Source organism: Apteryx mantelli, chromosome 10 (assembly GCF_036417845.1).
Source record: "Apteryx mantelli isolate bAptMan1 chromosome 10, bAptMan1.hap1, whole genome shotgun sequence".
In the NCBI taxonomy this organism is placed as follows: Eukaryota; Metazoa; Chordata; class Aves; order Apterygiformes; family Apterygidae; genus Apteryx; species Apteryx mantelli.
Genome location: NC_089987.1, coordinates 18410224 through 18432414, shown reverse-complemented (window position 1 = coordinate 18432414; position 22191 = coordinate 18410224). Strand labels below are relative to the sequence as shown.

At 44.9% G+C, this 22191-nt stretch overlaps 1 protein-coding gene across 2 annotated transcripts in view; it reads left to right on the top strand.

Annotated features, from left to right (window-relative positions):
• Positions 1 to 4873: 4873 nt before the first annotated feature.
• The window catches only part of TOX3 (TOX high mobility group box family member 3), a 78273-nt gene continuing 60955 nt past the window's right edge, over positions 4874 to 22191 (top strand). For both annotated transcript variants that reach the window (XM_067302905.1, XM_067302906.1), the window contains exon 1: positions 4874 to 5073. In XM_067302905.1, coding sequence (XP_067159006.1) covers positions 4972 to 5073 — 102 coding nt within the window. In that variant the 5' untranslated portion in view covers positions 4874 to 4971. The remainder of the gene's footprint in view (positions 5074 to 22191) is intronic.

Genomic DNA, 22191 nt, shown 5'->3' with positions numbered 1-22191 from the left:
TAAAAAGTTAATTTTTATATTACTGGACAGTTCCTTTTCTGTTTTCAGTACTGCAGTCAGTTTGTTTTTCAGCATGGTCTTTATCTCACAATAACTGTGTACTAGTATGTCAGGATACTGTAACGCTGCAGTCAATAGCAACAGGATATTCACTCTGCCAGAAAGTAATCCTATATTGTCCATTACACACAGGTTATTTTGGAGGGTTGTGGAATACTTCTTTTTAAAGTTACAGAAACCTTTTTGCTGTAAGACAGTTCAACCACATTAGTGGTTGTCTCTGCTCTGTAAACACCTTGTGTACTTGAATACTTATTTTTCTGCTAGAATATGGTCAAAATTGTGAGTTATGGGTTGAAGTGGTGAAATACTTCAGGTAAAATAGCAGACTTCAACATTCTACAAAGACATCGAAGCTGGCACTTGTAGATGTTTGAGAAGCTTAGTAATTTTGTTTTTTCCAAACAGTTTCACAAACTTCTGCACTTCCTGACTTGGGCCCAAAAGAAACAGAATTTTCACAAACCGAGAACTTTCACTTGTGGTTTTTTTTCCTGCAGCACTCCACACTTGTATTTTTAAATAATGATTTGTACTTTTAAGGAGTGACTATAAAGCGATACTTGTTTTCTATCGATTGATCTCCAGCGGCAGGTTAGAGATTCTCGTTTTGTGGGTGCAGCAGCTGCCCAAGAGCAGGCGAGGGGTCAGCTGGCGGCCAAGCCCTTTCCCATCGCACCCAGCCCCAGATCGCCCGGCTGCTCCGATGCCGGCTGGCATTCCCCCCTTTGCTGCAGCAAACATGGGCAGTGACTAATAAGCGGTTATTGATCTCTGCTTGAGATAGTTGCTGAGAAATGGAGATGTCAATGAGTATTTGATCTGAATTAATGCCAAAAACAAAAGTTTTCTTTTCTTTACTGACTCATATATATATATAGGATATTCATGCCTGTACGATCACTTAGAAATACTAAATGTCCCTAAAATCTGATGAGAAGGGGACTTAATGAATTAATATGGAGTTAATTTTACATTTTCTTAGCCAAAAGTTACTGCTGTAGTTGTTGCTTCAAGAGTGAGGCAAAATATTATTGATTCTCAGCAGCTGTGCTTGATAAGTAAACTATAGGCCTCATTCAAAGCCCATTGCAATCAATTAAAGGGATTTCCTATTGATCCTAGGAGGTTTCTGATTATTTTCTGAACCAGAGCTGGCTGGCGCTGTATCTTTGTCTTCGCCTCCTGTATCCCGTTCTTTATGTTTTGTGTCCTTTCATCCCCCCCCCCCCCGACCCCCAGCTGCTCGGGGGGGAGGACTAGGACACTTAACGGGTGACGGCAGGGACGTAGTGTTCCCCCATCTCCTCTTGTTCCTCCTAGTCCTAGTGGGGGAGCCATCAGCCACGGACCCTGGAAAGTCCAAAATGAACGTCAGGTCTTTTTTACTGTTGATTCTGCACCGTGAAACTGGCACCTTTCTCCCCGTACATACGGAGTAACTTGCCAGGAGCGTGTGGAAATCAGCTAGGCTTGGAGCATCAGCGTGTGCCTGTGAGAGCTGGAAGGTTTCCAGAAGCAGTGAGAATTTGTGTATGCACATTTTCCAGTTTGTACATGGCTGATTCACTCCGAGGCAATTTCTGCTCTTATATCAGAAAAGCAGTTTGAGTGTTCTTAATGGCTTTTAAAATTGAATTGTGATGATGAGTCAGAAGAAAGTATAGCTGAAGATGGAACAAAGTCACAGTTTTTGTGTTACGGGCTGAATCATAATTGTTGGCATTAGTAGACATATGTTTGAATCCTAATGGAACAGCGCTTTTCAGAAAGTTTCTTCAAAATCAAGGCTAGTCGGTACCAGGGAAACTGTTGGCACATTCCATTTACTGTAGGTAAACGCTTACTTTTATTAAACCAGCAGAAAAGAAGGGAATAGTTACTTAAAATTGCAAATACCTGATACTTCCAACTGCTCCAAAAGAAAAAATGAGAGTGGAATTCCAAAGCCACGGCTTTACTGAAGGGTCTGAAGGTGCTTAGCTTGAGAGGAAAACTAAGATATAAATACTGTGGCTCATATTCCATCCTTAATGTACTCCTGAGATAAATACATTGTTACTAACAACCAGATTGATGTCATATATATGGATTTAAAGTGTAGCAGAAATTATTTAAATTTACTTATTTAATAAGCTAAATCGAAGAGGTGTTGAGAAAGGAAAACACATACCTGCCTAATTTGTTAGACTGCCAAATTGTCTCTGGAATAATATAACATAAAACAGTATTTTGTTTAAAAAGAAAAGCACATTAGCATATATTTCCCAGTTTCTCTTCTCTTTTTCATAAAAGCATTCACTGATCTCACTGCAGTCCTACTAGTGCTGTGCATGACTGAATTTTGACATGCTGGAGGCCGGGACAGGAGAGCTGCGCTGGGCCCGGCAGCGCGGGGCGAGCTCCGCTGCTCACGTTGGCCACGCGTAGCCTAAAGCCACCTGCTGCATCAGCCTCCAACCTTACAGAGTCTCTTTTCAAAGTGACAGTGGGACCAACCTCTAAACCTGCACTTATTTTCTGCTCATTCCTTATTCAAGCACTTGCCCTCCGAATTCAATGGCAATACGCTTTCAGATTTCACTAAAAGCATGTAGAGCCAGAGCAAGGCCACATAGGAACAGCCTTATATATAGTCGAGTACCTCAGAAGAACTTGGTGCCAGCAATCTGTTCATAGACCTGAGAAACTACTTATTCTAACAAGTGCTTTTTTTTCCCCCCAGAAATGTTTGCCTAATGAATAAAACAAAGTGGGTATTACTTTATTAACCTCAACTGAAATGTTGAAATGAGTTTGCTGTGTCTCCACACTACCACTTTCCTGGCGGTGACGCTGGAGGAGTGCTCTAATGCAGTGCCGCACTCTCAATAGATTCAGCACTTAGCTCTCTCCTCATTTCCGAACAAGTTGTCTCTCTCATGAGCCTAAATAATTTTTGCCACAGGTATGGGGTGTGCATATGAGGACACCCTGAACTGTATGTTCCTCAACCATTTCTCTTCTAGCAACCGAGCAGATTTTATGTTTTTTTCATTTTGCTTAAAAACAGGTGATACAACGAATATGAAATTGGATGAAGTATCTGGCTGAATATGCATTTTTTTTCTACTGAGGCATTCACCAGTTCATGTACGTTTTCTAGAAAGTTAAACTATGTTCTCCATGTAAATACAGATGCACATCCATGCTATGTTTAATTTTGCTCTTAGAACAAAATAGCACTTTAGAGATCTTTCTTTGCTTTAAATGATGACACTTTAGGATCAACATCTGCGTTAAAGGTATTACTGATACTGTGATTTGGTCTCTCCTGTGCTAGCAGGGGCTATTTGTGCTACCATAAATATTGGAAATAGGATTTCTAGGAATGGGGTTGGGGAGTTGTTCACTTCCTACGCGTGTTGTGGTTGATGTTGGTTGTTTTGCAGTTTGCTCCCTGCCTCCATGGTCACGTGTGGCCACCCGGTGTGGGGCACAAGGGGTGGCTGCAGCCAGACGTGGGGCTGGAGCATCGCTATGGGGCACACCACAGCAGAGACGGCAGCCCCCAGGGAAGGACTCGGTGCTCTTGTACAGCCAGACCTTGGGGACCTGGCTTTGCTACTGTGCAACTAAGCTGCGTGAGCCAAGACAGGCGGCGGTGCGTTTGCAGCGGTGTTGGCCGCTCCGGGCACAGCCCTCCATCCAAGGGGCAGTTCGCTCACTGTCCCGCAACTCTTGAAGCCTTGAGTGGAGAGCGCCTCCTCTTCCTTGTTTGCAAGGGCACAAGTCTGGAGCGAGGGAAAGCGGCCTCTCCTACTTTTTCCGTGTTTCCTTTAGAAGTTCTGGAGCAATAGGCTGGGACGCGGCCGCTCGCTGTGCACCGCCGTCTGCGGCAGCGTGGCAGCAGCGACCACGATGCCTGAGCCATTGGGATTATTGCTCTTCGTCCTGAGCGGGCGTCCGGCGACTTTGAGCGAGCAGGAAGGTTTCGCGCGGGTTTTAGAGTCCGACCCGTGACAGCGCGTTAGAGGAAAAATCTCCTTTCTTCTGCCACGCGGCCAGACAGCGGTGCGACTCAGTAAAGTGCATTTACCTCCCCCCCCCCCCCCCCCAGAAGAAAAACGGACGGGGCGCAAGGCGGGGGGCGGCAGCGCCCGGGCAGAGCCCTCCGCGGGACGGGGCAGCGCGGCCGGTCCGCCTCGCTCCCGCTCCCCGTCGCGGTCCCGGGCCGGGCCGGCGGCGGCCGCCGGGGGCGCGGCGGGGCGGGGCGCGGCGGCGGCGGGGGCCGCGCTCGCTCCGCCCGGGCAGCGGGGCAGCGCCGCTCCGTTCCGCTCCGCTCCCGCGGCACTTGGCCCCGCGCAGCCCTCGCCGCGCCGCGCCAGCCCCGGGGCAGCCGCCAAGCAGCGGCGGCGGCGGCTCGGCAGCGCACCCCGCCGCGGAGGGCGGCCGGCGGCCGCGGTGCCGGCTGCGCGCCCGGCCCGGCCCGGCTGCGCGCCCCGGCGCGGGCAGTGCGCGGCGCAGCGCGGCGGCGGCGGCGGCAGGGGCGGCTCGCCGGGCGCGTGGCTCCTTTGTGCGCAGCAGCTGCTCCTGCCGGCGGAGGCACAGCCGCGGCTTGGCACCGCGCTTTTAAAAAACGAGAGCCCTCCGTGCCGCCCCCCCGCGCCGCGGCGGGCGGGCCCCTACCTGCGCCGCGCCGCCCGCCCCCGCCTCTCCTCCCCTTGTTTACCTGCACTTTGCCGCCGCCGGCCCTCGCCCCTCGCCCCTGCCGCTCCTCGGGGAGCCTCGGCGCGGCTCCCCGCAGCGCGGCGGCCCCGCGGAGCCTCGCCGAGCCGCAGCCGGAGCCGCAGCCGCGGACGGCACCTGAGGGTGGATCTATTAAGCCTCGCGGCGGCTTCCCAAGTGCGCTCCTCGCACCGCCGCGCCGGCATGGATGTACGCTTCTACCCCGCCGCGGCGGGCAGCTCGCTTCCCGGGGACCCCTCCACCCTGGACTTTGCCCAGTGTTTGGGCTACTACGGCTACAACAAGGTGATGCAGCGGCGGGGCGCGGAGCGGGGCGGGGGGGGGGGCGCGGAGCGGAGCGGCCCCGCCGCCTTTGTGCGGGCGGCGGCGCACGTGCGGCCCGGCCGCGCTGCCCCGCGGGCGCGGGCAGGGGTCCCGTCTGGTGAAAGCTGGGAGCAACTTCGCGCTGCGCCGCGGGGGCGGCGGGCAGCTGCCGCGCTCCGCGTGGGGAGCCGCTCCGCGAAGTGACTCCGCTTGCGCGCCCCGCGGGGCGGCGGCGCTCCGCGGGCCCCGGCTCGGCCGCGCCGGGCGCAGCCGGAGGGTCGCGCCGAGCGGGAGGGGTGTCGGAAAGTGCATCAGCTGCCAGCGGTGACCCCGCGCAGCGCTGTAATTTGGCGAGGATCGTCGAGGAGGTTGCGGTGCTGCTTATGGTCTTTATTCGTTCCCCCTTTTTGGGGGGGCATATATAATTTATGGAATAAATGTTGCAGCCGGCAGCCACAGTCGTTCCCCAGTTCCACTGCCTTTATTTGCAGAAACGCGTTTTAATAATAGCGAGATGATTTGTTTCACAAACGACCGAAATCTGGGAAATGCAAAGTTAAGAATGACACTGTGACTCATGCTATTTTGAAAAAGACTTAGCTGTTTGCACTGTGATGTGTCAATAGCACATTGAGCTATTAGCGCTGGGCCCTCACACATGCACATAAAGATCCCTTTCACACTGTGTTTTTCCTGGTGCTATGTTTGTCCAACCTCTGGGGCCTTTTGTGAGGCGCTCTATGCGATGCTGGGGAAGAGAAGGGTGCTGCACAAAGTCTAAACTTATGTCAAAATCTGGTTTTGTAGAATCCTTTACACATACCTAGATAAAGTTTGATAAAATACAAAGATCGCTCTCAGAGAGAGAGATAATGTGAGTGCAAATAAAGAGGAGCAGTATCTGAAGAAAACTTTCTCCTGCAGAAATTACTTCCGAGTGGATATCAGGAGTATACTTTTCTGTTGCTCTTTGCAGTAATCTCAACCTCAGTTGCTGCAATGTTCAAGTTTATCAGTACTGATTCGGTGGCTGCCTTGCTTTTCAAAATGCCCAGATCCACTTTCGCTGGCGATGTATAATAGTGTTCCCGTGGAGTGTGCACGGCTCAGGCAGCGCGCATGCTCTCTGCACCGAGGCTATTAGCATGCTGCTTTGTTAGGAGTTAATACAGAAAGACACAGGAGCATGAATTAAAGATGAAATGTCAACCTTAACTTTGAATGCTGCTAAGGACTTCAGGAGCTTTAAAATGCCTAGTAAATATTCACTGTTGTCTGATATGCCAACTAATTTTGGAAACTTGCAACACTTACTGACAGACAGCATGCTTGCTGTAAATTTCACTTATTCGATAACTTTATTGCGTTATACATGGTATGCATTTATTTCAGGATCTGTCATAGTTTACTGTGCAAGTTCTTTTCGATTGGGTTTTTTTTAATGTCCAAAATCCTGAATGGCTGCAAAACCAGAAGTTTATTGTGTTCACTAACTTGCTGCAAATGCACATGGAGTTATCTATAACCTTTTGACTGTATTTCCCTTCCTCATACAATGAGAACAGAGCAGGCATTCAGAAAAAGTTAGAACTAACTAACTTGACCTATTGAAAAATGCAGTTCAGTTGCTCTGCTCCTCCTGAACATAATTTTGGCAAGTATCTTCTAGGCCAGGCTTCCAATCTGTGGTAGAAAATATTTTAATGAAGAGTACAGCTCATAATGCATTTATCTTATAACTGATAAGAGATATCTTTGCATATGAAAGGCCTGATCCTGAGCAAGCCGGTGCATGTGCAGTTCTGTTGCTCCAAGTTCTCCTTAGGTGCAGTAGGGAAAGCAATGATGTGGGTACAGGTGTTTCAAGGACAGAAGAGGAATCTGTGATTGAGTTCTTAGAAAGGAGGATCTTAATTGCATAAATCTAATCTAATCTTCTGTATTACTTATAATCTATTACTTTATGAATCATTATAAGGGGTTTTTTTTATTTAGTGTAAGTTTATTTTAAAATCTCCCCTACCTTGCTTTTCATGCAGTCTGTCCTTTTCCAGGAAAATAAATGATTGCTCTGTTAGGCACTGAGATGACCAGAAGGCGTAGAAACAGGAGCTGAAATATTTACTCCACTGAAGTAAATGGGAGAAGTGTTATTGATTTCACTAGGGACAGCAGCACCTCCAGTCTCTCTGAAACTCATTCGATGATCCTGCCCGCTCATCCGTGCCTGCCGCATTGTTAGACCCTGAGTCCGTTTCTCCTCGGGGTAGTGACATTGCCGGCAACAACTGCCGGGGAATGGAAGGTGGCATGGCAGGAGCAAACACGTTGCATGTGTGTGTATGGCACTGCAAAAGCCAAATTATTTATATGAAAATATTGTCAAGATCGTTAAAACATAGAGGTGATGACATGACCTACCTGTAGAAAACTCTGCCTGGCATCATGTTGAACATTAGGCCTTTTTGGGTAAATACACCATATGAAACAACGCTGTCTTCCACCTGCACGCTTTGGACACGTACTGGTTTTTCCTGCCGTGGGTGCCATATGAACAGAAACGTTGCAGCCCGGCCCGCGAATCCCCGAGCAGGGGTTGGGATCTTGCGGTGCCTTGTGAGCGTGGGATGAGCAATGGAGGTGGGATCACGTGAGACCTGGGGTTGGAAACAAAAGAGCCTGGGGTTGTCCTAGCCCTGTACCTGTCGGTGTCTGTTGGCCTGTTCCCTTCCACAGAAGTGCTTTTCAGGCTCCACCTCACGCTTTTGAAATCTGTCACCAGCACTGGATAAATAGACCCAAAGCTAGGGGATGTCATCTTGGTTTCTTGGCAGTGTTACTTTAGCCCCTTTTCAAATGTCTACCATGTACCCAAAAGTACCTGAATATCCCCGCCATGATCTGTACTACAGCAATTCCTAGAATATTGCAGATTGGGATTATTTTTGTGGAGATGGTGTGCAGCATGGTAAACACATAAAGGGCAAAAGAGGAAATAACGACACAGAAAGACAGCGATTTGTCCAAGGTTAGGCAGTCGATCACTGACCTAAGCAGGGCCAGAACCGAGGTATTCTGAGATGCAGTCTAGTGGTTTATGCTGAATCTCATTTACTCTAATAGGATTACTTGCATGTTTAAAGTAAAGCATGTGCTTAAGTGCTTTGCTGGATCAGGGCCATATTTGATAAATTTTCAGTGCTGGTGTGAGAGTACATACAACTTGACCCTGCCTGTGCCTGGCTGGTGGTGGTTCTGGATAACAGAGCTCCACCTCTGGTTCCCAGCGTTGGATGGGTGAAATCACAGCCTGCTTGTTTCTAGAAGAGTCCTGCTGCTGTATACACAAAAAAATCACAAAAAGTAGCTGTAAAAAAATTACAGAAAGTTGAAAGAAACCAGCTGTTGTGAAGCATTCTGCTTCTGTCTTGAGCCCTTTTATGGTTCTGCTGATGGAGAGTCATTTTGGACAATGACTATAGTTTAGTAGTTTTTTCTAAACAAACTTTTTTCACTTATTGAGTAAATCACGTCTTGTACTGAAAATATTTAGGGAACTACTGTTCTTCATAGCACATGCATTTTTTTATTAAAGGAGCTATAATTCTCAAAATGCTATTTGAAAAAGGAAAAAGAGAACTCTAAAGCCTAAACATGTACAGCTCAGTGCTTGAGTTATCTCATGAGTTATTGAATTCCAGAATCCTTACTTCATTACGTAGCTGTCTACATTTTATAACATTTATCTCTTCTACACAGATTGTCCTTGAAGGATACAAATTTCAAATGTACATACCTTAATTTAGGCACTGGCATACATATCTGGATGCCAGAGCCTAACGTTTTTGGCAGAAATATTTTGCATTTTACAAAAGCAGCGCAGGAAGGTTACCCCGTTCTTCTGCAGGTAGAGTATAGATAGCAGTAGTTTAGTTGCAAGCTGAAACGGGGCTATAAGCCAGTCCTGTTAGTTTGTGTGGTTGGGAAAAAAGGGATTGCAGTTATGCAAACAATTGAAAATTGCTCTTCTTGCAAATTTAGCGTGGCTATATAGGCATAGGTTTTCCCTTCAAATACCAGACAGTCGGAGATGCTGTGCCCATACGGGATGCAGGGAGGAAGCTCTGTGTTGGCTGGTTGCTGCAGGGTGTTGGTGGCCGGCGGGTGGCCGTGGCCAGGAGCCCGCGGGCCGTGCGTGGCGTCGATGGCGCTGGCACCGCAGGGCTCCCGCGAGCTTTCTGGCGCTCTCCCAGAGCAAAGGCGAGGACAGGGACATAAATACAGTCCTGGGTGGTGACAATTTCAGCAAGGTTTGGGGAACTTGGTGTGGCAGTCTCCCAGAACCTCAGGACTCTGCAGGCAACTACTGCTGGGGAACCAAAAAACTTCCCAAAATATTTGACTGGGCAACCTGGCACTCAAAATGTTGAATATATGCTTCCCTCTGCTTGCAAGGGGGAGTGGAAGGAGCAGCGTGTGTCCACAAAGCATCAGGATTATAGTTTGTGTGATCGCTCCCACTTCCGCCGCCCTGGCTTGTGGGAGCAGTCATCCCACCGGGTTTGCGATGCAGCTCTTTTGAGGAGCTGGCTTTGAGAGCAAACCCCTACGTGCCAAGGGCAGCAACCTTACAAAACCCGGCGTTGTTCAGAATGAGCTTGTATAATGGTGATGCTAATTGGATTGTGCAGTGTACAATTTTTTTGTTGTTTTTCAAATAATGCAACTCCTATGTTGAATTAAACCAATTGTAATCAACACATAGTTGGCTGTAAGCAAAGTTTACTTAGGACTAATTGTTTTAACCTGGCGATTTTTTTTTCAAATGTATTTTTTTAGATATTTTCATTACAATGGATCACAATTGTATCGGCAAGATATTTGTAATAATGTACCGTAACATAGGAAGAGTTTGAGTTTCATGCTTAGAGACGATCCAGACTGCTTATGGTATGTGTGGAGATGACAGGTGGGTGTGTTTTAAAATAGTGATTATTCATATCAAAAGCAATTCTGGTGTGCGCGTGCCCATGGCCGTGGCCACGGGCTCCCCCTCACGTGCCCAGTTCCAGCATGAGGAAATGAAATATTCAGTAAATCCACTCAGATGACTAGAGCCTGTTCCCATAACATTGCCTACATCCAGTATTGCACTTCATATACAGTTATCAAGTCTAGCTGTACCCCATAATAGATTATTACAAATTCATAATAAAATTTGAAATAGTAACATAGGAAATAACCGCTTATATTCTCTGGCAGATACTTGAAACGTGAGTAACTTGGCGCAGGTCGCAAGTTCTGTGCGGCTCTCATTTGTTGCAGCTTTGTACAGTGTCTAGCAAAGTGAGGCCAATCAAACCGTGACCTTTGGGTTGTGCTGCAGGCATTTATTGAATTTACAGTTAATTCATGCCTATGCATTTGTTGAATTCTGGCACTCCCTGCAAACCTAACTAATGCTATTGAGTGATGATAGAAGAATTTGTACAGCACTAATCCTACAGTTTTGTCTGTAATCACATTTCTACTGCCATAAAATTGAGTGCTTTATACAGACCTAATGGCAGGGTTGAATTTTCAAATGCTTCAAACTCTTATCTGATAGCCGCCTTCTATACTGCTACCTGTCCATATGATGTATTTATAGAGTGCTAGTCACCATAGTATCTTTGTGATGATTGCTACCAAAATTGAGAACTCTGGGGTGAAAATCTAATCAGGACTTTAGATAACAATGTCACACAAGAGCTGTCTGGTCTTTGCCACGGTGCTGGGTTAAGATGAAGACTTTGATGAGATCACGCTTGCCGCCGCATTATTCATTATTTATTTTCGTAACAAGATTACTATTTCATATCTTCTCCACCGCATGTTAGCACCTGTCAGACCAATCCAAATTCTGTTTTGAATGTGTATTCTCTCTGTTAGTACCTGAAACAATATATTGAAAAATACAGGCAGTTACAGGACTGCTGAATTAGCAAAAACAAAAGGGGGAGGCTGTCACTATAGCCTTGCTTCTGAAATATGCACCCTGGGTATCTGAATAGCTGTTTTCGTGAACTTTTTCAGACATTTCATGGTAATGGGCAGGCAAACTTAAAATACAGGCTGTTTTCATCGCACTAAAAATAACTAAGTACTGTAGATATGATTGGGATTAGATTGGTACAGCAGACTTGATTCTGTCTGAAAAGGTGCACTACTAGAAGCAGCCAGTTTTACTTTATTATTGAAAATGAAAAGTGTTTTAAACAAACAGTTTGTCTAGTTTTTAGTTTGTTTGTATAGCTCCTGTGCCAGCTATTGGCATCAGCTTTCTCTCTTTCCTCCTGCGTGGCCAGCTTGCCTGTCAGCCTGAGTTTTGTTGAAAAGCCCTGTATAAATATCAAGAGGGGAAAAAAGAAAAAAAATCTTTAGAAAGATGAAGAAACCATACTTGAGGATATGCTATCAAAGCAAAGCATGTTTTCTGAAGCAGTCCGTTTTCAAGAACTGCAAGTTGAGAGTATCCCTTAATATTCCTTTAAGCTTGATAAAAATTCCCTTGGATAGAAATCTAACACTTTTTCTTATTTTTTGTGGGCACTTCTGTTTCTCAGCCTTGTTTATCCTCATCGGAGCCTGATTCAACGTGGAAATCTTTCATTTACTTATATGGACATTAGGTCAGGCTTGCCCTTGGCATGGAGGGAAACTGTTCATGGGGGAAACTGTTGGCAGTTCCAGGTTTTATTTCTTGCTGTTGTGAAGTTTCTTACTGTCTGGGTCACTATGACCATTTCTTACCGCTCCTGGCCACAGGCTTGGGAGAGGGAAGACTAACTCTGGTGGAGAGGAGCGGGATGGGAGAGGGAGGAAGGTCAGGGCGAAGGGTGCGTGGGGTGCAATGCCCACGTCGGGACGGGCACCCTCCGACGTCAGGCATCTGCTTGTCTCTGCATATTTTTCTGGCTTGATGTCATGTGTTGCTGGCCCAGGTGGGAGCCGCGGGGGCAATAGCGTGAGTATCTCCTCACTTTCCTCTTCCCCTTTCTAAAGTACATACCTCAGTGAGGAGTATGTAAAATTATTCTGTTAACGCAAAATATTGCTTTTACAGACACATTTACATTTAGATTTTCTTATCTCTAGATATAATATTTTAAAGAGTTCTGATCAACCAAGCCATGTAGTAAGAGATCGCAAATATGTAAAATAATTGATATGGTAGAGTTTGTGGAAAATGAAGTCTACCTTCAGAAGTTTTTAGTTTACCTGTATGGTGAAGGGAGTTGCCCACATCTGTGTAAAAGATCAACCCACGATTTTTGGAGTGGCCATCTGCTAGTTTTTCAGGAGTCCTCAGGCACTGAACCTTTTTGGAGATCTTATTATTGTGCTTTAGCAGACATAAGATCCCCAAAATCCATAGCAATAAAAGCAAGATGCAGTTTTCAGTCCTAAAACTCTTTTCCTTTTCATCATTTCTCTATAGCTTCGTTATGAAGGAACCTTTTGAGAACTGGTGCAAAGCTGATCTCTTGCCATTTGGATTTCTAAAGATAATTTTCCAAGAGAAACTTTGTGTTTTCTGCATTTAGCGTTGAAGAAGAGGGCACATAATTTACGTTGTGCAATAATTCTGTAAACAGTAAATAGGAAAGAGATAGGGATTTAAAAACTAAATAGTTAGTTAGATATGTAAAGGATCATAAAGTATTGATTTTTTGCAAGGAACTCATGCGTGGAAACAACCTGAGTTGTGTAAATCAGCCTTGCTACCCCCATGGGACAGCTCCTATATTTAAAGTCGCTGAATTATATAAAGGTTTGTATGTTCAGGACATATTTAAACACTGCAATATTGATTAGCTGTCTAATTTTGATACGAAAAATTGTGTTAAAACCACAAAAAAATCAATTTCTGCATAGTGGAGTAGCTTATTTTCAGAGCATATCATGTTTATCTCCTGTTCTTTTTACACTACTCTGTAGTCATAAGGCTTACACAAATAGTTGAATTTTGGGTGGTTTGGGATACTGTGGGCTTACAGTTTGTTATTTATAGAAGTATATTTGTTAATCTGTATTTTTATCGGTAAACTGTTTTGATAGGAGTCCTCTTTTTTTTTAAGCAATTTGCTTTTTTTAAATAAATAAGAATTTGATTAGATGTTGGAAAATTGGCACTGTGTTTGCTTTAGTAGTTGAATGCGGTTACTTTTGTGGATTCTTAGTAAGCATGTGGATGAAATGATGTTGTTAATAGGCGGTCATGTAAATACAGGGATATCGTTCTATTGATTTGTTCCAGTGAAAGACCTGATAGTTGTGGTTGCTTATCACAACCTAACATGGCTTTTTCTTTCCTCCTGTAGTTTGGTTAATATGGTTAGAAATACATTAACCTTACATGTGAAAAAAGTTATGTCACTGTCTGCTCTCTACAGCAGACAGCACAACCATTGACTTTTACAATGTGACTTTATAACTGTTTTTCCCATCAGAACTGTAAGTAAACACAAGGCTGATCTCAAGCCTGCGTGCCGGACAGACCGCGGCGTGTCTCAGGGTAACGTAAGGCGCGTCCGCGTTTGAGAAGCCTGTCGCCCGCAGCGTGTGGCGTGGCGGCTTTGCTGCCCAGGTCTTGGGTGGTGCTCGTGAGGCGGCCCTGGGCGGCGGGGCTTGTGGAAAACGCACGCGGAGCTGCTGTGCCGCGGCTCTGACAAGCCGTGTGGGAGTGCCTGCGCGCGCAGGCGTCGGTGCTGGTGGCTTTAGTTGCCCTGGTCTTTTTAAAATGATGTTTGACCCAAACGGGTGCATCAGGGGCTTTGGGGGAGTGTTTTAGTACCCTGTCCTCTTCCAGTAGTCCCATGAAAATGATGGTTTGCTTCTGTGGGATCAGCTCTCAGATGTGTCCGGTGCCTTTTCTGTGTGAGGTTTCCTGGAGAGCGCGCGATCCTGGGGCTTCTTCCTCGCGTTTGCCTGCGCCTGGCTGGCTGATGGCACAGAGCCAAAACCCGAAATTATTGCAACCTCCCACCCCCGGGACGGACCCGCAGCAGAGACTGACCAGCAGCTCTGACTGAGGAAGGCAAAAGGCAGGCAGTGTGATCGGGGGCTAAATATAGCTCTGAGATTTTAGTCAAAGGCTGTATGGAAGGAAAACATAGTGGTTACGCTCATTAAAATTACGTGCTCAAGTAGGCAAAACAGCAGCGCTTCATGTTGCACATGCAGATTTGTGGTATGGGCAGTCTACAGTCTTGAGGTTGGTCTCTTTTTTTACTTACAGTTCTGCTGTGAAAAACGGCTATAAAACTGCATTGTAAGAGTCTGTGTTTATTTTGTCTTGATCTGCAACTACGGTTTGCCCAGGTTAAGTAGGAAATTGTTTTTCTAACTTTAGTCAGCAAAGAGCCTGTGATGGGCTAGCTGGAGCAGCCTGCTTCTGTCGCCTCTGGTTCAGAGCGCTTGAGTAAGGACGGCGAAGCGCGGCTTTCGATTCTGTCAGCACAAATGTATCATACACATCTGACACCTATCTTCCTGTATTCTTGTTAGTAGTAAGTAGTTTTTCCAAGGAAGGTCTCCGAATTTGCCCTTTTGTTAGTAGTCTGGCTGAGAGTTCACAAGCCAGAAAAGAATTCTGCTTCTTCCCTTGATTAATATATTAAAGGTGGGGTTTTTTTGAGTTTTGTTGTGTTGATTTTTGTAAAGAAAAATTGGTAGCTATTGCTTGTAATGCACGTAACCGATAAATGTTGAAATGACTCTCATAAAGTCACACTTTCACACACATTTTTACAATGTCGACAATGTGTATTGGCCTGAATCAGCCGTAACAATCATTCGCAGCTTGGAAAATGTGGGGAGAGGCTATTTGTTATTGTACAGGATACGTATAGCAGCATACACATATCCTCTTGTGAGATTGCGGGGCTCCTTATCGCTGCCTGTAACTTCTGGCTTGCTCGTTAACTGTGTTGCACTATAGCTGCCTCATGTTCCATGTTGCTTGGCCATGGGTTTATGCAGAATTATTTCTAAATGGAAGTTTTTCAGGTTACCCCATCATGAGAAATAAGCAAGAGGCAGTGGTGATAAAGAACTTGATTCATATTGTGACTAACTGCAGGTCAACACTATGCTCTTATGCCTCATTCTGAGTGCTACTGTGACTCAAAAATGATAATAAGCTGCATTGAAAATATCATGACATCAGTAGAGTTAGTATTTAAAATACATAGGAAAGGATAAAGTCTGTAAATTATAATATAATAGCTGTCTGTATAGTTTTAGAATATATAAAGTATTTGTAGATCTTTTGAGTTTCATTTATTCTCTGCATGGGTGAGAACTGACATCAAGTTTACACCTGGCTTTCTCTGCCCCCAAGATGCAACCTTTTTCTTTTAGAACAAATGTTAAAGTAAAAAAGAGGGAACAGTTTCCATGGAGGAAAATCAATTCTAGTCCTTCAGTCACGGACTGAGATTGATACTTTGCAGCTATGTTGAGTGACAGGCAACGCACCACACACATCTGGTGCAGACTTTTGACAGCAAGAAATCTTCCATCTCCTGCTCGTTTTTTTTTTTTCTTTTTTTTTTTTTAAACTACAGGTTTTCCATTTCTTCTTATTTTGCTGAGCATTACTGTTTCTCCTTACCTTGCACGCTGCTGTGGTAGGAGGCCGTCATTGCTCCCTCAGCTGCCCTGGGAAGCAGCCACACGCTAAACTGAAGCAGGAAAAGAGGAGTAGCTACGAGACAAGAAGAGAAAGAGGGAACGGTGGCCAGGGACCATTGCTGCGCTGCTGCAATTTGGATGATCAATAGTTTTCAGTCTGCCTGAGTTGCTCAACTTCCTGTGGTTTGGGTTTTGCCTATGGTACCCCAGCAGAGGAGCTCACATCTGCAGCCTTTTGGTGAAACCCCAGTTGCCTGGCATCTTTGAATGCAGAGACGAGAAATAACAAGGTTTTAGGCACCTAAGCTCAGTGTGAATGCTAGAGAAAGGCCAGTTGCTTGATTGATCCGGACTGTGGACGTTTTCCCTGTGAAGATGATTTAGGTGTATCTTTAAAAAAAGCAATCAATCACTCAAACAAACTGAACTTTGCATGTACAGACTGATTCGAACCATATTCAACATTTGCTTTCTCATCCCTACTTTCCAAAATCTTCTGTGGAGTCAGAAGAAATGTGTGCAGCTCTGCTCTTGCACATAGGAAAATATCTCCTTTGAAGAAGAGAGAGATTTCTGCTTTGGAGCTGAGCTTCATAAGTTTGCTGGAAAAGATTCAGCTGGGAGGATGCATTTCGAAGCTGTAGTGTTCTGGGCGCTGAACCACCCATCGCCTAAAAGGATAAAGGCAGTTCCTCGTTGCTGCCAACAAAATGAAGGGCTGGGCCGCGATCGTGTGCGGGCTGCAGACAGGCCCAGCTTATGTCGTCAAGAGTTACTCTGGCTGCTACAAGGCACCAGCTCTACCCAGCCTCTCATCCTTACTGGCAGTAACACCTCTGCCTCGCTGGAAATCATTAAAACGGGCTCCAGTTGGTTTTGCCTGCACTCTCACTAAAGAAATGAATCATTGTTATGTTTTCTCCAGCTTAGATACCCAACAAAAACGCTACATTCAGCTGCTTCAAGTTGGGAAGGTCTAGATAATCTTCATCTCTGAAGTGTGAAAGAACTGACACACAAAATTGCAGGTCTGGCAGCGAAGTTTTTTTTTTTTTTTTAATAAATACCTTACAGTTGGGGAATTGATTTTTCTTCAGAAAAGAAGATATAAGAGATCTAAAGTATCTGCTTTAACAGAAGTACTGGCAACCCGCTAGGGCAAGCGAAAGGACTGTGTTGTTACGAGGGTGGCTGTAGCAAAGCGGGCTGTGAACTCGGACTGGCAATGAGATAAAGCTCTTCACCGCTAGAAGAGCGAGGTGCTGCAGCAGCCTTGCAGTGGTAGTGGGCACGAAGGGGTGATGGCCATGTCTAAGGCTGTGAGTTTATGGTCATATGTGAGTTTAAGTGCCATATCCTGCCGCTGGCTGGAAGGAACAGGGCCTTGGTTGGATCATCTGTGCTTTTAATCTTGCTTAACATGATTCTTCTAGAGTTCACGTTCACACTGGTAACCGCGCGACTTTGCTACGTGCTCGGTGCTCTCACCGTGGGGTACCCAGGCTAACTGTGACTGCAGGTCTCTGATTCAGACCAAGCAACCAGAGATGTGATAATCGCTTACGGCCTCAACAACAATTTTAGAGTTACACGTAATAGCGAGGGAAGAATTTTCAGGTCTGAAGTTTAACGCTGTAGTGGAAAAATTGTCATAAATGTGGTTTATGCTGGGGGATTATCTGGTGTCTGTGAGTATGGAGAGATTATTTAGTTCTTCCTCCAGAAACTGTGTGCTTTTTCTTGGCAGGGGGAGGAGGGTGTGGAAAGAAGGGAAAGGTCTTTAAGAGCCTGAAAGGGGTGATGGAAAAATCCACATTTTTCAAAAACTTGACAGTCTGTAGAAGCATCGTATCAAATTATTAGATGGTTGGTCTCAATATGAGTGTTTTGACAGTGCACAGCAGATAGTCATCTGCTTTCTCCCTGCCCTGCCCCAGTAGTGGGTTGGAAGACGGTGCAAGTTGTTAGCCTCAGTATCAGGTTTCTAAAAATATTCTGGCTTCAGGGGCCTGAATTAGAACTTCATTTCCAAAAAGTGTTTGGACAAAGGAATTCAGCATCCCTCCAGAGGGGTAGGTGAAATGCTTGCAAAACTTTGCAGCCTGCTTTAGCATCTGCTTGTGTTCATGAGCAGTGGGACACTGTTCCTCTTCTTTCGAGATCATGAAAATGGAAAATGATCATAGTGGATATCTTTTTATTTCCTTCAATCCACGAAGATGGAGTATGTTGTCTTGTTTGTGTGAAAAGTGTTATCTGCCAGCACCACTGTAAATACTCCAGCCTAGCTAGAGCAGCCGGTGCAGCTATGCGCCGTTCTCTGCAGATACGCCTTCTTTTTTTTCCCCTCAAGTTTGGACTCATCCTTACTCGTACCCTGACCTCACTGGTTTGTGTGGCAAAGGCTGGGAACACTCTGATTCCCCAATATAGTCAGTAGTTTCCACCATTGTAGAAAATAGCCTCTACATTTCTTAAATTTAAGGAAATATTTTGACAATACCAGATGTTTTTGTAGATGTGCTGAAAGAGGAGTTGCAGCAGGGTAAATTAAGGATTAGAGTTAAATTATGGATTACTGGTTATATCAAAGGTACATTGGAACAACGTGACTACATTCTTTTAATCTTTCCTTAAAAAGACCCGTTTGTAATCCTATTTAAGTAGTAAATTGATGCATTTTATACAACTCTTTATAGGCTGTTGTCATCTTATAGAGTAGTTGTGTTTGCAGCCATAGTGATGAAGATGAAGTGCATATTTTTAGCTAGAGTTACAAGGATTCTTCTGTCTTAGTTTGACTTTACTAAATCGGTACATTAATTTAGAAGGAATTCAGTCCTAAAAGAGCTCTTGCATCAATTTTTTGTAAGCAAATTAGAAGTTTTTCAGAATACAGCAGTCCCAGGAAATATGCTTTGTGCTCTATCTGGAAATGTTTGTTTGTATCTGTTTTTAGTCCATTTTACAAAAACAAGATAATTTCTTACCTCCCCTTATAGGGAAATTTCTCCTGTCCTCTGTGATTAGTGTTATTTTTTTCTAATTCTCTGATGAAATCTTTTGGTACGTTTCCTCTTCCTGGCCTAGTGATGCATTATCATTGCTAGCCAAGTGCACGATAGATAGAAAGTGTAGGTGGTATATTTGCTCATTTTAAAGAGAGAGTATTTAGTGACTTCCTGACATGGTCCTCTGGGTGGAATAGAGAAAATTGAAACTTCCTCCAATTCATTTTCTTAATTTTGGAAAAGTAGATTAAGCAAAGGTACAACCAAGTACCTAGTAGTAGTGTGTCAACAAATAGTATCTTAAGAATTATTAAACTGGTGCTGGAGTGGGATTAGTTTAGTCGTTGCTTAGAAAAGAGTTGGCCCAAATGGGTGGTACATAACACAGGTCAGAGAACTGGTGAATCTCAGTTCTTTGCGATGCACTTTCCATTTGTAGCTTTGAATCTGTTAGGCTAATGTTTTTGGTAAACGATCATTTGTTTGAACTGGTTTTTGAGTCTCAGACTCAGGAAATCTATAGTTTAATTTGAAAAGTCCAGAAAAATTTAAAAAGTAACACAAATCTGCTAGCTTTGAGTATTGTAAGGACTGGGTGGCTGGTCTTGGACACTGGTGTTCTCATTTCCAGGGGTGCCGATTATTTGCATTTCCAGCATGATTTCCTGGGAATTAGCAAACTTGGAAATATACTTTGAGAATGTAAGGCAATTTTGAGTATAAAAAGTCTTGCTGTCAAGTTTTATTATTATTATTACTTGATATGCCTTTGGACTGGTACATAGTGTAATTAAAAAAACATATAATTTTTTAAATAGGATTCTAGCTTCTTTGCTTTTTAAGTTTGTGGTTCATTTGTTGTTGGAGTTGGACTTTGAAAGAAGGTGGCTATAGATGATGTAAAATTTTCTTCCAAGCCTCACTTATCCAAAGTTGTGGTTCTTCCTACTTCAGCTGCTTAATACTAACGCGTGATTCATTACTGCTCGCGTGTCAAACTGACAGTGGGGTGTTTTATCTGGAGGAAAAAAAGAAAAAACATTTCTTTTTCTCATGAAGTGGACCTTAAAGAAGGTCCTGGGAGATCTGTGAGGTCTCTTAGTGTCTTTGAACCCTAAAGCACTACGACAGTGCTTCCTTTTCCCGCTTGCTTGTGTAGGGAGCTCACGCTCTAAAATTACGCGTGCTGAACTGCGAGTAGCTTAGGCGCCTGGGGCAACCTCTGCAAACGCGGGGGGTCCCGGCGGGAAGCGGCTGAGCGTGAGCCAGCCGGGCGCCCCGGCAGCGACGGCCTCTGCTGGGCTGCGTCGGCATGACTGCAGCCAGGAGGGCGCAGGAGCCGCTCTTGCCCTTCCTTGGCTCTCCACAGAGTGCGTTGGGACCACTGTGCCCGGGTTCGGGTCCCCCCAGTGCAGGAAAGACACTGACACCCTGGAGGGAGCCGACCCGGCCGGTCAGGGCTGGAGCCAGGCTTGTCATGGTGGCGCACAGTGGGAGGACAGGAGGCAAAGGGTGTCAGAACAGGAGAGGTTCTGGCTGGGGATAAGGGGGAAAAAAAATCACTATGAGGATCGTGGAGCATTTGGGACACTGCCCGGAAGGGTTGTCTCCATCCTTGAAGGTTTCTGAGACCAAACTGGACAAGCGACCCAAGGGAGCAGATCTCAGCTCGGCGCTGACTGTGCTCGCGCAGGAGGCTGGATCAGACATCGCCGTCTGCCCTTTCCAGCCTCAGCGAGTCCGTGCTCCTAGGAGGCACATAGGTCTGCAAAGATGAATTTGATCCTCCCTTTGCCATTCTAGTGGGAAAACGTGGGTCGGGAAGAGAGGCGCTGTCCCCCACCTCGGCCAGAAGGCCCATGCGGTGGGAAAACACAGTGCTTGTTTCACATTAGGGACAGGGCTTTTCTTAAACGCTGTTGGCAAAGACTTTTGTTTCCATGTTGGATGGGAATTTGGATGGGAATCCCAGTCACGCAGGGAGTGTGTCTATGTATTCATATGGGCAACAGTGACCTGTCTAGCGCGTACAGATGTATTGCACCAGGCTGGAGACCTTTCCCTTTGCAGCTGCATGTTGATTCCTGACATCCGAAAAGCAATGTTTTTTTGTTTACCTCCATGTAATGTTGCTGAAAGGGATTGCTAATTAGAGCCCATCAGCGAGGTTTGGCGGATGTAACAGTGTGGAAAATAAGTGTGTAAAGACTGTTATGTCCTCAGCTCCAATCTGGAATAAGTGTCATTGATACCTGCTGGCTGTTTGTATATGTGAGTGTTTGGATATTGCATCTATAGTTAGCTTTTAGAGTTTCTTCTTTCTTTTTCAGAATTAAAGTCATGTGATAATACATTTTTTATTCTCTTTGGTACTCTTTAGAAAAAATTTCGTCTAGATGAAGGTAGTTCAAGCACCAGTATTTCTTACAAACCCTGTTACTTTTGACTCATACGAGAGAAAATCACAGTAGTTTAGCACTAATTTGGACGTGCAAAGTAGTTTTGCTAGAAAATAAGACTATCTGTTGTGCACATCGTTAATGGAAGAATGTTTCTTGAAGGAAACTTTTAACTTAAATAAACACTAATGACCCCATTCCTCATTTCTTCCTCCTCTCTGCTCTGATCCCTGTTTCTGGGTTTTCTGGGTGCATAGAAGCTAAAGTACCCATGGGTGAGAGGAATTGGGCAATCTAGGGAAATTTAAAATCGTGGGTTGAATAATTTGATGTTTTTTCAAGTCTTAATTCCAAGTTAAATCATTGTGGTAACTGTAACATGTTTGTACACGGTAGGGTATTTTGGATTCTGTATTTAAGACACTGGAAATGGGTCTGATTTTTCAAAGGATGGATATTCTACTTGTTATGGAAATGAAAACCTTTAAGATGTCACATTTTCATGCCCCCCTCCAACCCCCCCCCCATCAAAACAAAAAAAACCCAAAGCTGTTCAGTGCTACCTGTTACTAGCAAGTGTGAGGCTCATGACCGTATTGATGCAGGGGCATTACTACAAGAGGATTAGCCTAATTAAAGTGCTCTACTGGGGGGGAGCAACACTAAAATAGGGAAGAACTTGTGATTGTCTTCCAAAAACCAAGGTTTTGCTGTTGTTGAGATCTACTAGAGACGTTAATGGAATACCAGAGTGAACAGAAAGTATCATCACTTTTATGTCTTACTAAGTTTCAAAGCGGCTCTTTAGTAAAGTATTTTATAATCACATACATTTATTAATGAGAAGTAATTAGCCTTCCCAGCTTTACAAACATTAATCGCAGAAGTTCTAGAGAATAAGGACCAGGATTTCTTACATCTGGCAAAAACATGGTACTGCCTTGCTGGAAATGAAGCTTTCCCTGTGTTCTTTTGTCTTAGTTAATAGAAACCCTCCTTGAGAAAGGATACTC